This window comes from Hyperolius riggenbachi, chromosome 3, assembly GCF_040937935.1.
Source record: "Hyperolius riggenbachi isolate aHypRig1 chromosome 3, aHypRig1.pri, whole genome shotgun sequence".
In the NCBI taxonomy this organism is placed as follows: Eukaryota; Metazoa; Chordata; class Amphibia; order Anura; family Hyperoliidae; genus Hyperolius; species Hyperolius riggenbachi.
The window spans coordinates 21,017,481-21,036,623 of record NC_090648.1 but is presented as its reverse complement, the minus strand read 5'-3'; the positions used below and the strand labels follow the sequence as shown (position 1 = coordinate 21,036,623).

At 46.8% G+C, this 19,143-nt stretch overlaps 1 protein-coding gene across 1 annotated transcript; it reads right to left on the bottom strand.

The window, feature by feature from the left end:
- Positions 1 to 821: 821 nt before the first annotated feature.
- Positions 822 to 1,766, bottom strand: LOC137561903 (olfactory receptor 11L1-like). Its single transcript, XM_068273248.1, has one exon. The coding sequence runs from the start codon at positions 1,764 to 1,766 to the stop codon at positions 822 to 824; it is 945 nt and encodes a 314-aa protein (XP_068129349.1).
- Positions 1,767 to 19,143: the final 17,377 nt, after the last annotated feature.

Here is a 19,143-nt window from a genome sequence, read left to right as displayed (position 1 = left end):
CCTTAGATTGCAGCGCTATACATAGGTAGTAGATAGCGGTTTCGCCATCTAACAGTCTCTAATCACCACTGGAAGACTGAAGGCGGAGCAGAGGTTGAATTCTAACCTTCATACAGTATATCCACCTTTATTTTTACAGCTATGATCAATCCAGTTCTGCTCTGCTGATGCCTCCACCATATTGACGTTACTATGTGCCAATGCTTAAAGTGGATCCGAGATGAAAAACTAACTATAACAAGTAACTTGTCTATATATCTTATCTAAAGTTTAGATAGTTTACACAGCAAAGCTAGCTGCAAACAGTTTTAATAGAATATTATTATTTATTCCTGTGATACAGTGACAGCAGCCATGTTGTTTGTAAACATTACATAGAGGCAGGCTTATCTGTATTTTGAGCCATCAGCCTAATCCCCTCTCCTCCTCCCTCCTCCCCTCTGCCTCTGAAATCAATGGCTAGTAACACATCCCCCTCCTCCTGCCCAGACTGAGCTCCCATGAGCCCTTGCTACTGCCAAGGCTCTCTGAACCTGTGGGCGTGGCTTATTTAGTTTATAGGGAATTAGAGTATTAAAACAAAAAAGTATTTGGCTTGAGGAATGCCCTATAAACAATAGGGAAGGAACACAATTATGCAATGTGTAAAAGTTTGCCTTGGATCCACTTTAAATTGCCATATTGAACTGACCTGTTTGGACAAAGAAAACCCATTCAGATAAGAAACTGTCCATGCTACACTAAGGTGTTTTTGTTGTTTTTTTGTTTAACCACGATTGAGCAAGAGCATCGTTATGTATGTTTGGGTAGGCGCAACTAGTTTAGCATCTTGTCCTAGTTACCCATCCACCTTTTATTTTCTGCATTGCATTCTTAATATCTTTATTTCTCAGGCTGTATAATATCGGATTAAGCAATGGAGTCACCACAGTGTACAGCAGGGAAAGAATCTTACTCAAAGTCAAAGACTGTCCTTCAGTTGGAAGGACATAAATGCAGAAAAGTGTCCCAAAATAGATGGCCACCACACATAGATGAGAACTGCACGTAGAAAACGCTTTTCTTCTTCCTGTGTTGGACTGAATTCTTAAGATTGTGTGGACAATGAGGCCATATGATACCATGACAATAACAAAGGGTATGATCAATGTGGGAATACACAGCAAAGCCACCTCTGATCGAACAAGAGAGGTTTCCGAACATATGAGGTCTAACAGTGGGGTCAGATCACAGAAAAAATGGTCAATGACATTCGATCCACAGAATTCCATCTTACAAACTGTTATTGTGGGGATTAAGATGACAGAAAGATTAAAAAGCCATGATATTATGATCAGCTTCAGACAGAGCATGTGACTCATCATGGCATTGTACCGTAGCGGGTTGCAGATGGCTAAATATCGATCATAAGACATTCCCGTAAGAAGAAGACACTCTGAGCACTCAGTGACACCGAAAAAATAAAACTGAGCAATGCAACCTTGAAACGACATAGTGGCACCTGCATCCATAATAACGTAAAGCATGTTGGGTGAAATGTTGGTGGTCAACATAATGTCAGTTATGGACAGCTGGGATAAAAACAGATACATTGGAGAGTGAAGGCTTTTGCACAAAGATACTAATATGATGATCAGAAGATTTCCCAAGACCGTTGCAGTGTACATACCAAGAAGTACGAAGAAAATTAGAAAACTGATCTTGTGCTGACTTTGAAATCCCAAGAGTATAAATTGATTGACTGTGGTGGCATTGATGCCATGCATGTCCTGAAAAGTAGAAAATAGAAGGAGCAGTGGTTGAAAAGGTCATGATGATAATAACAGCAAGGAGAATAATATTTTAAAGAGCCAATGTTCACTGAATTTTTCTCATGAGTGGGTGGTGTACTGGATAGCACTTTTTGTTTTTTGTGGTGTTACTGCTAGTAATGGTCACTTCTAGTAGGACTCATGGAGAAGCATGTGATCAGTCAGGTGATAGATATGTAAGTCTCTGATTTGCTAGTCATGATTGTCTGCTAAACCAGGATGTGATCACAGCAAATCAGAGTTTTTCACATCTATTATAAGCTAGCCAAACAAACACATGCTTCTCCAAGTGCTGTCCTACACATGACCATCACTGGGTTACAGCCTTGGGTTTATCAAGTTTGTATAATATGTATGTGTTTATATGGGTTCATCAACCCTACACACACACTACACCAGGGGTAGGGAACCTATGGCTTGGGAGCCAGATGTGGCTCTTTTGATGGCTACATCTGGCTCACAGACAAATTAGTAGGGGTTGATTCCCTAAGCTACACTGCTCAAGCAGCGCAGCTTAGTGTGGCAGCACAAGTAAAATTTTCGAAGTATACACGCTACTGCTGTAGCATGCACTGCTAACTTACTCGCTACCCCAAAATGAACGGCTGCTCCAATTGTCCCACTCTGGACTCTGTCAGGTCCAGTGACATTGTAGGACAAGATCCCCACACTTTAATTGGCCCAATAGGCTGCCTGTCACTTGACAGGCAGACTATTGGGCCAAAGTGCAGAGATCTCGTCCTCCAAAGTCAATCAACCCACAAGTCAGTTAGCTAATTGTACAAGCTGTTAGTTGGTATTTCTCCTGTCTGGCTCTCAAGGAAATTGCTGATGTTTCTGAAACCCAAAAGAAGCTGAAGATGTGTCTAACTCTTCCACTGAGCGGCAGATAAACTGCATATACACCACCACGGCAACAAGGAACGCGAGTCCTCTTCTGCGCATGCGCACTATCCCAGTTTGAAACATATTGTATGGCTCTCACAGTATTACAATTTTTAAAAAAAAATATGTGGCGTTTTTGGCTTTCTCAGACAAAAAAGGTTTCCCTACACTACACACTACACACCCCTGCACAACACACTACACATACACACACACACACACACACACACACACGCACGCACAAACACGCGCACACACACACACACACACATACACACCCACACACACACACATACACACCCACACACACACACCCACACACAGACAGACACACACGCACACACACACCCAAACACCACACACACACACCATACACACACACACACACACACACACACACACACAAACACACACACACACACACACACACACACACACACACACACACACACACACACACACACACACACAATGTACACACACACACAATGCACACACACACACACACACACACCATACACACACACACACATTGCACACACACACACACACATACACACACACACAATGCACACACACACACACGCACTACACATGCGCACATACACTACACATGCACACACACACACACACACACACACACACACACACACACACACACACACACACACACGCATATATACACACACACACACACACCACACACACACACACACACACACACAAACACACAACACACACACACACACACACACACACACACACACACACACACACACACACACACACACACACACACACACACACACACACACACACACACACACACACACACACACACACACTACACATGCACACACACACACACACACATATATACACACACACATGTTTTGGGTTTCAGTTCTTTCACAGCAAATCTTACATTTTCACTTGTGCAATTTTGTGAAAATATATTTTTGCAAGATACAACAAAGTCCCTATTATCTGGCACTGATGGGGTTTATCTGATGCCGGATAAGTGTGCTTCCTGCCTGGTTGCTTGAGACTTAGGGCCTGATTCACAAAGCGGTGATAACTCAGTTATCACGCCTAAAAGACTTTAGGCGTGATAACCTTTGCACCGCTGACTTAGCACCGTTTTGTGCTCTTTATCGCGCGCAAAGTCCCGCGCAGCGCCCATAGGGTTTAATGGGCGCATCGTGCGCACTGCACCGTGCGGCGCATGATTGCGCTCGCAAAACTTTGAAAACTTTGTGCGCGGGAATTTTCGCGCGAGTTTCATTTTATCACGCCTAAACTGAGTTTAGGCGTGATAAAGGGCTTTTCACAGGCGTACAAACACTTTGCACCGCTTTGTGAATCAGGCCCTTAATGTTAAAAATAGGTATAGCTGATCCTGTACTATACCACACTCTATAAACATAACATAAACTCTGTATTAGCCCCCCTGGTGTTATGATTCTTTCTGGATTTTCGGGTCTAAAAGTGGTGCCATTTTTTGCAAGCTTTTACACCCTAAAACCGGGAAAAAAATCATGCTGCTAGGGAGCTTGCAGCAGCCCCAACACTCACTCACCTCCCTGGGATCCAGCACTGCAGTTCTCCCTCTGTCCTCTGGATGGTGCTGTAACCCTGTAGTAAGATAACCGTCTGTCAACATGAAGACAAACGGCAATCTCACCCGAGCGATGCAGAGCCTCCGAGAACAGGAAGGAGAATGGTTGCTGTTGTATAGATCCCGGGAGAGGTGAGTTAAAACATCCGCTGCGCATAGAACTCTGCACAGACCTCCCGCCGGCTACCATGAGTCAGGTTCGGGATTACCGCTCCCGAGCCTGACTTGGGATAACCGCCAAGGAGGTTAATGTTAAAATACAGGAATTGAAAGTACGGTATATGGACACAAACAAAGACAAAGTTAACTTTGCTAACCTGTTAACTTGTTTGTCCTGCTGGTGCCTGTGTCCTGTTGGTGGCCTCTGTCCTCTTTCTGCTGGTGGCCTGTGTTATTTAGGTGGGCTCTGTCCTGTCTGGTGACCTCTGCAAGCAATCCTGGTGCCTGGAAGCAGTTTGTAGGGCATAGGCAAGATGCCTGCAACTAATTTTGGTTCAATTCAGCGCATTGCTTCTGCTTTGTTGTCCGCAAAGCGGTGCCTGTACCATTGTTGGGGCCTTTTTGCTCTAATGGAAGGCATAGGAAAAACGCAAAACGCTCACAAAATCGCTTTGTGCAGCAATCACGTTCGCGTTTTTAAGAATAAATACATATACACTGACTTGCTCAGGGAGTGAATTACAAAATTGCTCTGGAAAAGCGATTAGAAAAGTACTTTTACCAGAAACACAGCATGCATTGGAGAGCTGGGAGGGGGAAAAAAGCGCACAAAAAAGCAAAATGTTTGCGTTTTCATTTTTAGGTGTGAATGAGGCCTTAGTGTGAACGAGTCCTGAATATGTCAGTCTCCATATCCTTCTCACTTCAGAATCCCTTCCACTTCCAAAGAGACTCTGAAGTCTCTAAAAAAAAGTATTTTTATTTCACAAATATGTTTAATATCTTAGCCCTAATCAGTGGTGCTCAAATACCCCTTTTTAAAATTCGAGTTTGGTCGAATTCGAATAGTAAATTATTCGAATTCAGTCGAATATTCGAGTCGAATATTTTTTACTATTCGATTCGACCTCGGACTTCGAGCTCACTATTCGAGTCGGTATTCGAGCTCATTATTCGAGCTGACTATTCGAATTGGCCTTAAATAGCTTCCAACACTTGTTTTGAGGGTGAATGATGCAAGAAACATCTTTTTTTCCAAGTAACAACAGCAAGTGATTATGTGGGGAGGTTCCTTTAAAAAAAAAAGGTGGAAAGAGAAGTTGTGTCCAGAATTTTGTTCAGTACTGTATATACTTCTTCTTCTTCTTCTTCTTCTTTATCTTCTATATCTTCTTCTTCTTCTTCCATATCTTCTTCTTCTATATCTTCTTCTTCTATATCTTCTTCTTCTATATCTTCTTCTATATCTTCTTCTTCTTCTTCTTCTTCTTCTATATTGTCTTCTTCATCATCATCTTCTTCTTCTTCTTCTTCATCTTCTTCTTCTTCATCTTCTTCTTCTTCATCTTCTTCATCTTCTTCTTCATCTTCTTCATCTTCTTCTTCTTCATCTTCTTCTTCTTCATCTTCTTCATCTTCTTCTTCTTCATCTTCTTCATCTTCTTCTTCTTCATCTTCTTCATCTTCTTCATCTTCTTCATCTTCTTCTTCTTCTTCATCTTCTTCTTCTTCATCTTCTTCTTCTTCATCTTCTTCATCTTCTTCTTCATCTTCTTCATCTTCTTCTTCTTCATCTTCTTCTTCTTCTTCTTCTTCATCTTCTTCTTCTTCATCTTCTTCATCTTCTTCTTCTTCATCTTCTTCATCTTCTTCATCTTCTTCTTCTTCTTCTTCTTCTTCTTCTTCTTCTTCTTCTTCTTCTTCTTCTTCTTCCTCTTCTTCTTCTTCTTCTTCACAAATAGCTGGTGGCGCACGCATGTTGGAAGTGCCATTGTATGTGCTCCCTGGCAGTGGAAACACACAGACAGCAGGAGGTAAATTCAGCAGCAGCAGGAGGAGGAGGATGAGTGTGTGGCAGCAGGCAGTCAATGAGGCAGGCAGCGTGACATAATAGCCCTGGTACCTAGCGGTGATACCAGGGCTGTAAATAAACACAGCAGGCAGGAGGTCCCAGACAGCGGTCGTGCAGCCCACATCGTGTCCAATACACAACTGGGACAACACAGTTTTCAACCCGGGCACCTCTGAAAAATTAAACCTTTTTTTTTATGGTTTTTTGGTTTTGTTTGTAAAACAAATTACACAGATATATAGCTATTGTTTGACGTAATAGCTGGTGGCAGAGTGGCAGCAGAATGTAATTCTGTGTACCCTGGCAGTGGGAAACACAGACCGACAGCAGCAGCAGCAGGAGGAATGGAGGAGTAATGTGAGCAGCTATTGTTTGACGTAATAGCTGGTGGCAGAGTGGCAGCAAAAGGTAATTCTGTGTACCCTGGCAGTGGGAAACACAGACAGACAGCAGCAGCAGGAGGAATGGAGTAGTGTGAGTGTGGCAGCAGGCAGGCAGCGTGACATAATAGCCCTGGTACCTAGCGGTGATACCAGGGCTGTAAATAAACACAGCAGGAGGTCCCAGACAGCAGTCGTGCAGCCCACATCGTGTCCAATACACAACTGGGACAACACAGTTTTCAACCCGGGCACCTCAGAAAAATTAAACCTTTTTTTTTTTTTAATGGTTTTTTGGTTTTGGTTTTACAACCAATTACACAGATATAGCTATTTTTTGACGTAATAGCTGGTGGCAGAGTGGCAGCAGAAGGTAAATCTGTGTACCCTGGCAGTGGGAAACACAGACAGACAGCAGCAGCAGCAGGAGGAATGGAGGAGTAATTATGTGAGCAGCTATTGTTTGACGTAATAGCTGTTGGCAGAGTGGCAGCAGAAGGTAATTCTGTGTACCCTGGCAGTGGGAAACACAGACAGACAGCAGCAGCAGGAGGAATGGAGGAGTAGTGTGAGTGTGGCAGCAGGCAGACAGCGTGACATAATAGCCCTGGTACCTAGCGGTGATACCAGGGCTGTAAATAAACACAGCAGGAGGTCCCAGACAGCGGTCGTGCAGCCCACATCGTGTCCAATACACAACCGGGACAACACAGTTTTCAACCCGGGCACCTCTGAAATATTAAACCTTTTTTTTTTTTTAATGGTTTTTTGGTTTTGGTTTTACAACCAATTACACAGATATAGCTATTTTTTGACGTAATAGCTGGTGGCAGAGTGGCAGCAGAAGGTAATTCTGTGTACCCTGGCAGTGGGAAACACAGACAGACAGCAGCAGCAGCAGGAGGAATGGAGGAGTAATTATGTGAGCAGCTATTGTTTGACGTAATAGCTGTTGGCAGAGTGGCAGCAGAAGGTAATTCTGTGTACCCTGGCAGTGGGAAACACAGACAGACAGCAGCAGCAGGAGGAATGGAGGAGTAGTGTGAGTGTGGCAGCAGGCAGACAGCGTGACATAATAGCCCTGGTACCTAGCGGTGATACCAGGGCTGTAAATAAACACAGCAGGAGGTCCCAGACAGCGGTCGTGCAGCCCACATCGTGTCCAATACACAACCGGGACAACACAGTTTTCAACCCGGGCACCTCTGAAATATTAAACCTTTTTTTTTTTTTAATGGTTTTTTGGTTTTGGTTTTACAACCAATTACACAGATATAGCTATTTTTTGACGTAATAGCTGGTGGCAGAGTGGCAGCAGAAGGTAATTCTGTGTACCCTGGCAGTGGGAAACACAGACAGACAGCAGCAGCAGCAGGAGGAATGGAGGAGTAGTGTGAGTGTGGCAGCAGGCAGGCAGCGTGACATAATAGCCCTGGTACCTAGCGGTGATACCAGGGCTGTAAATAAACACAGCAGGAGGTCCCAGACAGCGGTCGTGCAGCCCACATCGTGTCCAATACACAACTGGGACAACACAGTTTTCAACCTGGGCACCTCAGAAAAATTAAACCTTTTTTTTTTTTAATGGTTTTTTGGTTTTGGTTTTACAACCAATTACACAGATATAGCTATTTTTTGACGTAATAGCTGGTGGCAGAGTGGCAGCAGAAGGTAAATCTGTGTACCCTGGCAGTGGGAAACACAGACAGACAGCAGAAGGGCAGTACACAACAGCCCACTGTAGGTGTAAAATGTGTGGCTGCAGGCGACGTAATAGTCAAAGTGAACCAGGCTGGCTTAGTGAGCAGGAGCCAGGAGGTGGTAAAGGGTGGTAAGGCACATTAACGATGGTTCTAAGTTCCGGCAGCCAGTTCATGTCCCCCTCTCGCCAACAACAGGGGCCAGGAACTCGCCTTCCACCCATGCCTGGTTCATCTTGAGAAACGTCAGTCTGTCCACAGACTTGTGAGACAGACGTGAGCGTTTCTCGGTGACCACGCCACCAGCTGCACTGAAGCAGCGCTCGGACAGCACGCTGGAAGGGGGGCAGGACAGCACTTCCAGGGCGTACTGCGCCAGCTCGCTCCAGATCTCCATGCGCTTGACCCAATACTCCATGGGATCAACAGGGGCATCGCTGTCAAGCCCGCTGTAGGACCCCATGTAGTCAGCCACCATGCGGGTCAGGCACTGGCTGTGACCGGAGGAGGATGCTGCTGCATGCACCTCCTCTCTAGTCACTGCTGCCGGAGCCTCTACAGTCCTGTAGAGCTCGTGGCTGAGAGACAGCAGGTCTGTGGGGCGCTGCCTCTGTGCTGGCTGGACAGTGGGGGTGGAAGGCTGGGGGAAGGCTTCCTCCAAGCGCTCAACAAGGGCCTGCTGCAAGCTCCTTATTTGTTGCGCTGGGTCTCCTCCTGCAGGCGGCAGGAACTGGCTCAACTTCCCCTTGAGGCGTGGGTCCAACATCATGCTGATCCAGATGTCCTCCCTCTGCTTCATCTGGATCACCCTGGGGTCCTTGCGCAGGCACGTCAGCATGTGCGCTGCCATTGGGAAGAGGCGGGCCACGTGTGCTGGCCCATCGATGGCAGTGCTGTCCTCATCCTCCTCCTCTGCCTCCTCAGCCTCATCTTCTCTCCACCCCCGCACCAACTCAGCTGCGCTGTGCTGATCCCCCTCATCAGCAGCAAGGTCAGGGACCTCCACCAATTCCTCCTCCTCCTCCCCCTCAGAGGTGGACTGTGCAGCTGCTTGCCGCTCCTGCTGGTCCAAGGCTGCCGCTCCCTGTTCCAGCAAAGCATCGAGGGCCCTGTTCAGCAGAGAAACCAGGGGCACCCACTCGCAGACCATAGCATGGTCCCTGCTCACCATGTTAGTGGCCTGCAGAAAGGGAGCCAGCACTAAGCACACCTGCTGCATGTGCCTCCAGTCATCATCGGGGACGATGGACGGGATGTTGCTGGTCTTGTCCCTTCTCTGAGCGGCGGAAACAGTGGCCAGGGCAAGGTACTGGTTGACAGCGTGCTTCTGTTCAACCAGACGCTCCAACATCGCCAGGGTGGAGTTCCAGCGAGTCGGAACGTCAAGGATCAGCCGATGGCGTGGCAGCTCCAGCTCCTTTTGCACGTCTTCCAGGCTCACACAGGCTGCAGCCGAGTGCCGGAAGTGACGCACAACGTTCCTTGCCGTTTCCAGCAGTTCGCCCATCCCCTGGTAGGTGCGCAAGAACTTCTGCACCACCAGGTTCAGCACGTGGGCAAGACAGGGGATGTGGGTCAGGTTTCCCCTGTCTATTGCGGCAACCAGTTTGGCCCCATTGTTGGCCACCACCTCTCCGACTCTGAGGCCTCTGGGGGTCAGCCAAATCCTCTCCTGCTCCTGGAGTTTGGCCAACACATGGGTTGCCGTCAGCTTGGTCTTCCCAGGGCTGACCAACTGCAGCAGCGCTTGGCAGTGGCGGGCCTTCACGCTGCTGCTGAGGCGGGGGGTTTGGCCAGGTGTGCCGGAGGATGGCAGAGGATCGGAGGAACCTGCTGCAGTTCCCCTGACCCTGCGGGGTGGCACCACCCACTGTGTTGCTGCTGCTGCTGTGCCCGCTGATGCTCTCCCATCCTCACCCCCTTCCACCAAGCTGACCCAGTGGACAGTGAAGGACAGGTAGCGGCCTGTCCCGAAGCGGCTGCTCCAGGAGTCCATGGTGACGTGGACCCTTTCACCAACCGCGTGCTCCAGCCCTCGCTCCACATTGGCCATCACAAAGCGGTGCAGTGCAGGAATGGCCTTGCGGGCGAAGAAGAGTCTGCTGGGGAGCTTCCAGTCTGGGGCTGCACAAGCAAGCAGCGCCCGCATGTCGCTCCCCTCCTGCACGAGCATGTACGGCAGGAGTTGGGAGCACATGGCCCGTGCCAGCAAGCCGTTCAGCTGCCGCACGCGACGGCTGCTGGGAGGCAGAGCCCTAACCACCCCCTGGAAGGACTCGCTCAAAAGGCTCTGCCGTGGCCTTTTGCTGGCACAGGAATCAGCAGACACAGCAGAGGAGGCCACTGAGGACTGGCTGCCAGAACAGGCCTCAGTGTCGGCGGCAGGAGTTGCAGAGGGGGGAGGAGCAGTGCGTTTCCGCACTCCTGCTGGTGCTGCTGGAGGAGCAGGAGGGCGGGTGGCTGCTGTTGCTGCTGCTGCTGCTGAAGGCTGTGCAGTGATGGGTGTGGTGCCACTGCCAGCACCAGATGCCTTCAGCCTCTGGAACTCCTCATGCTGGTGGAAATGTTTCGCAGCAAGGTGGTTGATGAGCGAGCTGGTGCTGAACTTTAAGGGGTCTGCACCTCTGCTCAACTTCCGCTGACAGTGGTTGCAAGTGGCGTACTTGCTGTACACAGTGGGCATGGTGAAAAATCGCCAGATTGGTGACAAAAACAACCCCCTACGGCATGGAACCGCTGCTGCCTGTCTCCCTGTGGTGGTTGGGGGGGGGCTTGGGTGCGGCTGGTGGTGGTACTGGCAGATGCTGCTGCTGCTGCTGCTGAGCCTGAGACACCAGCAGGCTGTGGGACCTGCCTACTGCTGCCAATGCTTGCAATGATGCGCCTCCTTGCAAGGCCCACAAGCGCATCCTCCTCCTCCTCCTCAGAGCTGCTGATGACGACATCTCCTGGAGGTGGTGGCACCCAGTCTCTGTCTGTCACCGTGTCATCATCATCCTCCCCCTCCTGAAACATGTCCTGCTGGGATGATGACCCCCCAAACTCCTCTCCTGATGCATGGATGGGCTGCTTGACTGTCGCCACAGTCTTGCTGTCCAATCCCTCCTCCCCCAAAGTGCCCATCAGCATCTCCTCCTCAAAATCGCCAACAACAGCAGACAATACCCTGATGGTGCCTGGGGTAAAAAGACTGCTGAGTGACAGGTCGGCGACTGACGGTGAACTGGCCTCCTCCCCAGGCCCTGCTGGGCGGCTGCTGCGAACAGGGGTGGTGGTGGTGGTGGTGGTGAGGGTGGAGGCCTCGGATGCAGAGCTGATGGCGGGCTGCTCATCCTCCGTCATCAGTTGCACCACAGTGTCTGCATCCTTTTCCTCAATGGGACGTTTCCGACCCGGCTGGAGGAAAATCGGAGCAGGTGCTACACGCTGCTGCTGCTGTGTTTCTGCAGCGTGAGTTGCAGATGCTCCTGCTGGGCGGCGCCCAAGGCGTCCACGGCCAGTGGCTATGGGAGGAATGTTAGCCACTGACGCTGCTGCTGCAGAACTGTGCATGGTGGCGCGGCCGCGGCTTGCCACAATGCTGCTCCCTCTCCTCCTGATTCCCTTGCTGCCCTTCCCCTTGCCCAAACCGCGCTGGCTGCCACTTCCAGACATCTTCGATGTTTTGGGCGTAAACACAAAAGTTTTTTAAAAGGGCGGGTGAAAAGTGGGGTACTTTAATGGAGTGGGTTGGTGGGTGAGGTGACTGAGTGAGTGTCTAGTACAGTAAGTAAGTAGTAACAGTCAGGAAGTACAACTAGCAGTTACAATAATCAGTAGTAATCACAAGGAAATTTAGTGTGTGTACACTACAGACAGTGAGTGCACACACGCGCAAACACGCGCAGGAGCTAGCCTATGAACAGTGACTGAGTGAGTGTCCCTAGTACAGTAAGTAAGTAGTAACAGTCAGGAAGTACAACTAGCAGTTACAATAATCAGTAGTAATCACAAGGAAATTTAGTGTGTGTACACTACAGACAGTGAGTGCACGCACGCGCAAACACGCGCAGAAGCTAGCCTATGAACAGTGACTGAGTGAGTGTCCCTACTACAGTAAGTAAGTAGTAACAGTCAGTAAGTACAACTAGCAGTTACAATAATCAGTAGTAATCACAAGGAAATTTAGTGTGTGTACACTACAGACAGTGAGTGCACGCACGCGCAAACACGCGCAGGAGCTAGCCTATGAACAGTGACTGAGTGAGTGTCCCTAGTACAGTAAGTAAGTAGTAACAGTCAGGAAGTACAACTAGCAGTTACAATAATCAGTAGTAATCACAAGGAAATTTAGTGTGTGTACACTACAGACAGTGAGTGCACGCACGCGCAAACACGCGCAGAAGCTAGCCTATGAACAGTGACTGAGTGAGTGTCCCTACTACAGTAAGTAAGTAGTAACAGTCAGTAAGTACAACTAGCAGTTACAATAATCAGTAGTAATCACAAGGAAATTTAGTGTGTGTACACTACAGACAGTGAGTGCACGCACGCGCAAACACGCGCAGGAGCTAGCCTATGAACAGTGACTGAGTGAGTGTCCCTAGTACAGTAAGTAAGTAGTAACAGTCAGGAAGTACAACTAGCAGTTACAATAATCAGTAGTAATCACAAGGAAATTTAGTGTGTGTACACTACAGACAGTGAGTGCACGCACGCGCAAACCCGCGCAGGAGCTAGCCTATGAACAGTGACTGAGTGAGTGTCCCTACTACAGTAAGTAAGTAGTAACAGTCAGGAAGTACAACTAGCAGATACAATAATCAGTAGTAATCACAAGGAAATAGAGTGTGTGTACACTACAGACAGTGAGTGCACGCACGCGCAAACACGCGCAGGAGCTAGCCTATGAACAGTGACTGAGTGAGTGTCCCTACTACAGTAAGTAAGTAGTAGCAGTCAGGAAGTACAACTAGCAGTTACAATAATCAGTAGTAATCACAAGGAAATAGAGTGTGTGTACACTACAGACAGTGAGTGCACGCACGCGCAAACACGCGCAGGAGCTAGCCTATGAACAGTGACTGAGTGAGTGTCTAGTACAGTAAGTAAGTAGTAACAGTCAGGAAGTACAACTAGAAGTTACAATAATCAATAGTAATAATCACAAGAAAATAGAGTGTGTGTACACTACAGACAGTGAGTGCACGCGCACAGTCGCACACACACGCAGGAGCTAGCCTATGAACAGTGACTGAGTGTCCCTAGTCCCTACTAGTACAGTAAGTACAACTAGAAATTACAATAATCAATCAGTAATCAGAAGGAAATAGAGTGTGTACACAGACAGTGAGTGCACGCACACGCAGGAGCTAGTAGCCTATGAACAGTGACTGAGTGAGTGTCCTAGTACAGTTACAGTATATAACTACAATACAAAATACAATCAATCAGTAGTAAAGGACAGCAGAAATACTGGTATAGATGAGAAATACACAGAGGACAGGAGAGAACAGCTGCCCACACAGGCAGGCCCTGAGGCCTAAAGCTGTAAGCCTGCAGCAGCTGTGTCTCTCTCTATGTAACACAAAAGCTACTAACTAAAATACAATGTCTATCTAACTAACAACAATATAGGTGTATATAGCAGGTGTATGTGAGCAAAAACGCTAGGTGATTGACCACAATAAAGCTCTTGCTAAGCCAACGCACAAAGGAGCAACTCTCTCTGTACAAGTCTCAGGCAAGGACAGAAAAACCTAAAATGGCGGCCGCTATTTATAGGGTAGGGGCTGGCCAGGGTCCCCCTCTGTGATTGGCTGCCGTCAGAGGGCCTGGGAGCCCTCTGATTTGCTCTAAGGACATCAATCTGGGCTATGACGCTATTCGAGCTCGGTATTCGAGCTCGAATAGCGCTGTTAGCTCGAATAGCGCGAAAAGTGAATGGGCTATTCGAGTTTACTCGAATAGCCCATTCGAATAGCTCCAGCTATTCGGAGCTCGAATACCGAGCTCGAATAGCTGAAAAAGAGCTCGAATATTCGAGCTACTCGAATATTCGAGCTCTGCTAAGCACCACTGGCCCTAATTAAACCGCCGCATTCCCGCCGCTGTAAACTACCTAAATCCCCCTAACTTGCCTTCCCTCTCCCCTGCAAAATCCACAACTTTCTTGGTCGTGGATTTTGCTGCCCTGTGCGCTCCCGTGTGAGGCAGAGCTATGAGCTGCTGCTCTGCCTCTACACGCGTCTGTCAGCGCATATCTCCGCCTCTCCCCCGCCCCTCTCAGTGAAGGAAGACTGAGAGGGGAGGGAGAGAGGCGATGATCTGGGCTGACTAACGCGCTGAGTGGCAGAGCTGCGGCTCATAGCTCTGCCTCTCACGGAAGCGCTGCCCGGATTTCTCCCCGGGGAGTTTAGGGGGATTTAGATAGTTTACAGTGGCGGGAATGCGGCGGTTTAGTTAGGGATAACATATTAAACATATTTGTGAAATACAAATACTTTTTATTAGAGACTTCAGAGTCTCTTTAATGCAAAGTGCAACTTATTTTTTCAGGGAACACGACACAACTCCCCAATGTGAACATAGCCTGGGGGGGGGGCTGTCCAGAGTTCAAGATACAATGAATAAATGCAGTTTGATCTAACTTAGCATACTGAGTTTTACTCATCTTTTTAACCATATTGGACCATGCAGCAATAAACCCGATGTGAAAATACCCTGATGAGATAAACAATTAGCTCTGCCCTCCTACTCCTAAAAATTACTTTCTTTTTTTTTTTAGATGTTCCATGTAGTGTTTAGCCGAAATTTGCGTAATTTCGTGTTTCTGTAATAATGGACGTGAATTTTGCCTCTACGACTCAAATTCATAATTTCGTAATTGCCATACATACCGCAATTGGAAATTCCGTAAGTGTAATTTCTATCGCATAATTTTGAGTTTCACCGCAATTTGGATTTAAGATAAAATTGTTGTTTTAAAGTTATTTTAATTACTAAAACGGACATAACTTAGTTTTTAATAGTAATTATGCAAATATAATGCAATTACTGATCATGCAAAGGCCACTGCATGTGCTGTCGCTTTGAATGTATCAAGAGGCTCTACCTGCAACCACTTCTAAGACAGGTGCTCTTTGCCAAGGTGCACTTAGCAGTCATGCATCCTGAGACACTTGGTTTTGGGCCTTGCAATATCTGATAATGCAAAGGTCCTGTCGCTGTCGCTTTAAATGTATCAGGAGGCTCTGGACTGGAACACAATTTCGAAAATGGCCAAATTTCTGCGTTAAACAAAAAAATCTGATTTGTTTTTATTACGGAAATGATCATAATTATGTAAAACAATCGGAATTATGAAATCTGCGAAATAACCAATTTCCATTTATGGCCATAATCGTAATTTCACAAATTATGCAACATTTTGCATAATCATAATTAGGTCTTACGCTCATTACTAATACCATGGTTTTCTTGTATATGCAAAACATTTACACAGTAGATACAAGTTTTGTTGTCTCTGCTCAATGGCAGTTTATTATTAGTCCCAGAGAAACAATGCATGAACTATTGACCTTTATCAGAATTTGTATTCTGCCAGGAAAACCTTTATGGCTGTAATTTGCTTATCAGTGAAGTTTACTATGTATATTCCTGGATAGGAACTGACAAGTGAGAAGCTGTCAATTGCATGCCTGAAAACAAACACTTTGAGGCCTGGAACCCACAACAAAACGCTATCGCTAATCGCAATCGCTAGCGTTTTGTATGAGCAGTTTGTAAGCGATTTCCTGAGCGTTTTAGGGAGCGCTTTTAAAAAGTGTATCAATTTGCCAGCGGTTGTGTAGCGATTAGCGATTAGCATTTTAAAGTCTGATTGGTCCTTTCAATTAATTTTAATTTTGTTACAGTGTGCAGTAACTTCAAAACGCCAGCAAAATCGCTCCGTGCAAGTTTTGATGAGCCATTACCCAGTGATTACATACTTAAAGGGATACTGTAGGGGGGTCAGGGGAAAATGAGCTGAACTTACCCAGGGCTCCTAATGGTCCCCCGCAGACATCCTGTGTTGGCGCAGCCACTCCCCAATGCTCCGGCCCCGCCTCCAGATCACTTCTGGAATTTCTGACTTTAAAGTCAGAAAACCACTGCACCTGCGTTGCCCTGTCCTCAATCCCACTGATGTCACCAGGAGCATACTGCACAGACACAGACCATACTGGGCCTGCACAGTACGCTCCTAGTGACATCAGCGGGATCGAGGACACGGCAACGCAGGCGCAGTGGTTTTCTGACTTTAAAGTCAGAAATTCCAGAAGTGAACCGGAGGCGGGGCCGGAGCATCGGTGAGCAGCTGCGTGGGCATAGGATGTCTGCTGGGGACCATTAGAAGCCCCAGGTAAGTTCTAATAATTTTCCCCCGACCCCCCTACAGTATCCCTTTAACATTGAAGCGTTAACGCTCCTAAAATGCTGCATGTCCTGCGTTTGTGATTTTTCAAATCGCAATCGCTCCAGTGGAAGTTGCACCATCCATTTACATTAGCTGAACATTTTTACAAAACGCTAGCGTTTTCAAAAGCTCCCTAAACGCTCGAAAAATCGCCCTTGTGGGTTCCAGCCCTGAGGTAGCAAAATAAAATAAAAAAATGTTAAACAGCCTGGTTAGCATTAGCTGCTACTTGAGCTGACAGGCATATTGAAATGTGAAAATATGTGAATGTACTGTTTTGTAGATAGCTTTGCACCTTAGCAGTAGTTACCTTTGGCACGTATCACTTTGCTCCCCTGATCAAGAACCCTGTTTTTTGAGGGTTTAAAACATTAAGGCCTCTTTCAGACCAAGACATTGAGTTTTAGGGGACGTTAAGGTCGCAAAACGTGCCCCTAAAGCAACGCATGGTGGTGTTAAAGTTGGACTGAAAGTAAAGATTGAGCCGCATTATGAAGCTCTTGGTGCTATCCTGGGTAGTCCAGATGTTTTCAATGATTCGAATCGGATCATTGAAAAGATCCGGATCTTTAAACCGAATCTTTGAATCAATTTACTAGGGAAGCGGGAAGCAGGGGAGCAGCAGAGTGAGAGGTGCAGGAGAATGAGGGCACATTGAGGGTGCTGATGGGGAAGGGAGAGATGCAGCAGGAAGATTGTGCACAGAAGCTGCAGTTCCTGTTTCTTCCAGACATCCACTGTGAACCAAATCGTTTATTGTGATGATCCGGATGATTAGACTCACAAAAAAGATCCAAAGATCTGAATTGTTCATGATCTGGACAACACTACAGTGCAGTGAATATTAATTAGCATGTGGCTAGGAACAAAAGCGGACTCTCCCCTTACTGAGCATGTGCAAACAGTCTAACGCAGCTAAAACCACCTATAACGCATAGCATGCTGCACTGTCATTGAATGTCCAGCGTTACACTGTAACGCAACGTGGGCACTGTGAACAGCCCATTGATTTTTCATTACTGTGAGTTGGGCTGCGTTACAGGCTGCTCTAACGTGCGCCTCTAACGTCCCAATGTGAAAGCAGCCCTAAAGTGGAATAAAACCCAGCATTTCTTCTTTGTCTAAAAGATTATTTACAGCATATAATATACTAACATTTTTTTTTCAGTAAAACAGCATTTAAAGGTTTAACCACTTGAGGACCACATTGGTAAACCCCCCTAAAGACCAGGCACAAGCTGCAAGGCCGCACAACACAACACACGAGTGATCCCCCTCCCCCCCCCGCCACCAACAGAGCTCTCTGTTGGTGGGGTCTAATCACCCTCCAGTTGTTTATTTTTGTATTTTTTTATTTTTTTGTAAGTATTTATTCTTTTATTTTTCTATTGTTTTTTAATATATTTTTTTTGCCCCCCAAACCCGTCCTTCCCCCCATCTGGCCAATCATGGCGATCGGCTCTCATAGGCTTCTGCCTATGAGAGCCGATCGCTCTCTTGTCCCCCAGGGGGACAGCCGTGTCATACAGCTGTCCCCAGTACAGCATTGCTGCAGATCGCAGTGCTGTACTAACAGTAAAGACGGCGGTTTCGCTGTCTAAGTCTTGCTCTGAGACTGAAGGCGGGCAGAGCTCCTCCCCGAGCAGGAGATGTGTGCGCAGCCTGAGGACTTGACGCCGATCGGCGTTAAGCGATCCTTGGGCTGCCACCGTGGCCACGCCCATCGGTGTTAGGCAGTCCCCAGGAGGTTAAATCACAGGACTGACTTTTTCTCCTGCAGGAGCAGCCACATCCAAACTGGTGATAACCTTATCTTGTATTTACATTCTTCACTTAATACAATTAAGTAAACATTCTCTGACTGTGCAGAAACTTCTCCTAATTAGTCCTAAACTTAAACACTGCTCAGAAATCATTACTGGGTGCATTTACAATAGAAATACAACAGTTATAAATAAAATGCACCAGCAGCTTTCAAAGTAAATAAACTGAACTTTAAGAATTTATATAATTTCGAAATTAATAATAATACTTGAGCAATAATACTTGTGCACAAAAGCAAATTTGATAATTGTATGGGATATAAAAACACATTTTATTGAATATTTTGTCAGAGTTTAAAGCTGCTTTAAGGTTGTATATAAGGGAGTGTTTTCTATTTACTTTGCAGTATGAGAGGTTAGCCTAATCCTAACTGACATTATAGTGGATTAATTAGTCCAAACTGCTCTCTCCTCCATACTGCTTCACTATTTACATTTTTGTATGCTACCAGCACTACTTGTCAGTGTCCCCTCAAGT

Bases quoted from the DNA above. Each gene is read 5' to 3' on its own strand.
- LOC137561903 (XM_068273248.1), bottom strand. From the start codon at position 1,766: ATGCATGGCATCAATGCCACCACAGTCAATCAATTTATACTCTTGGGA.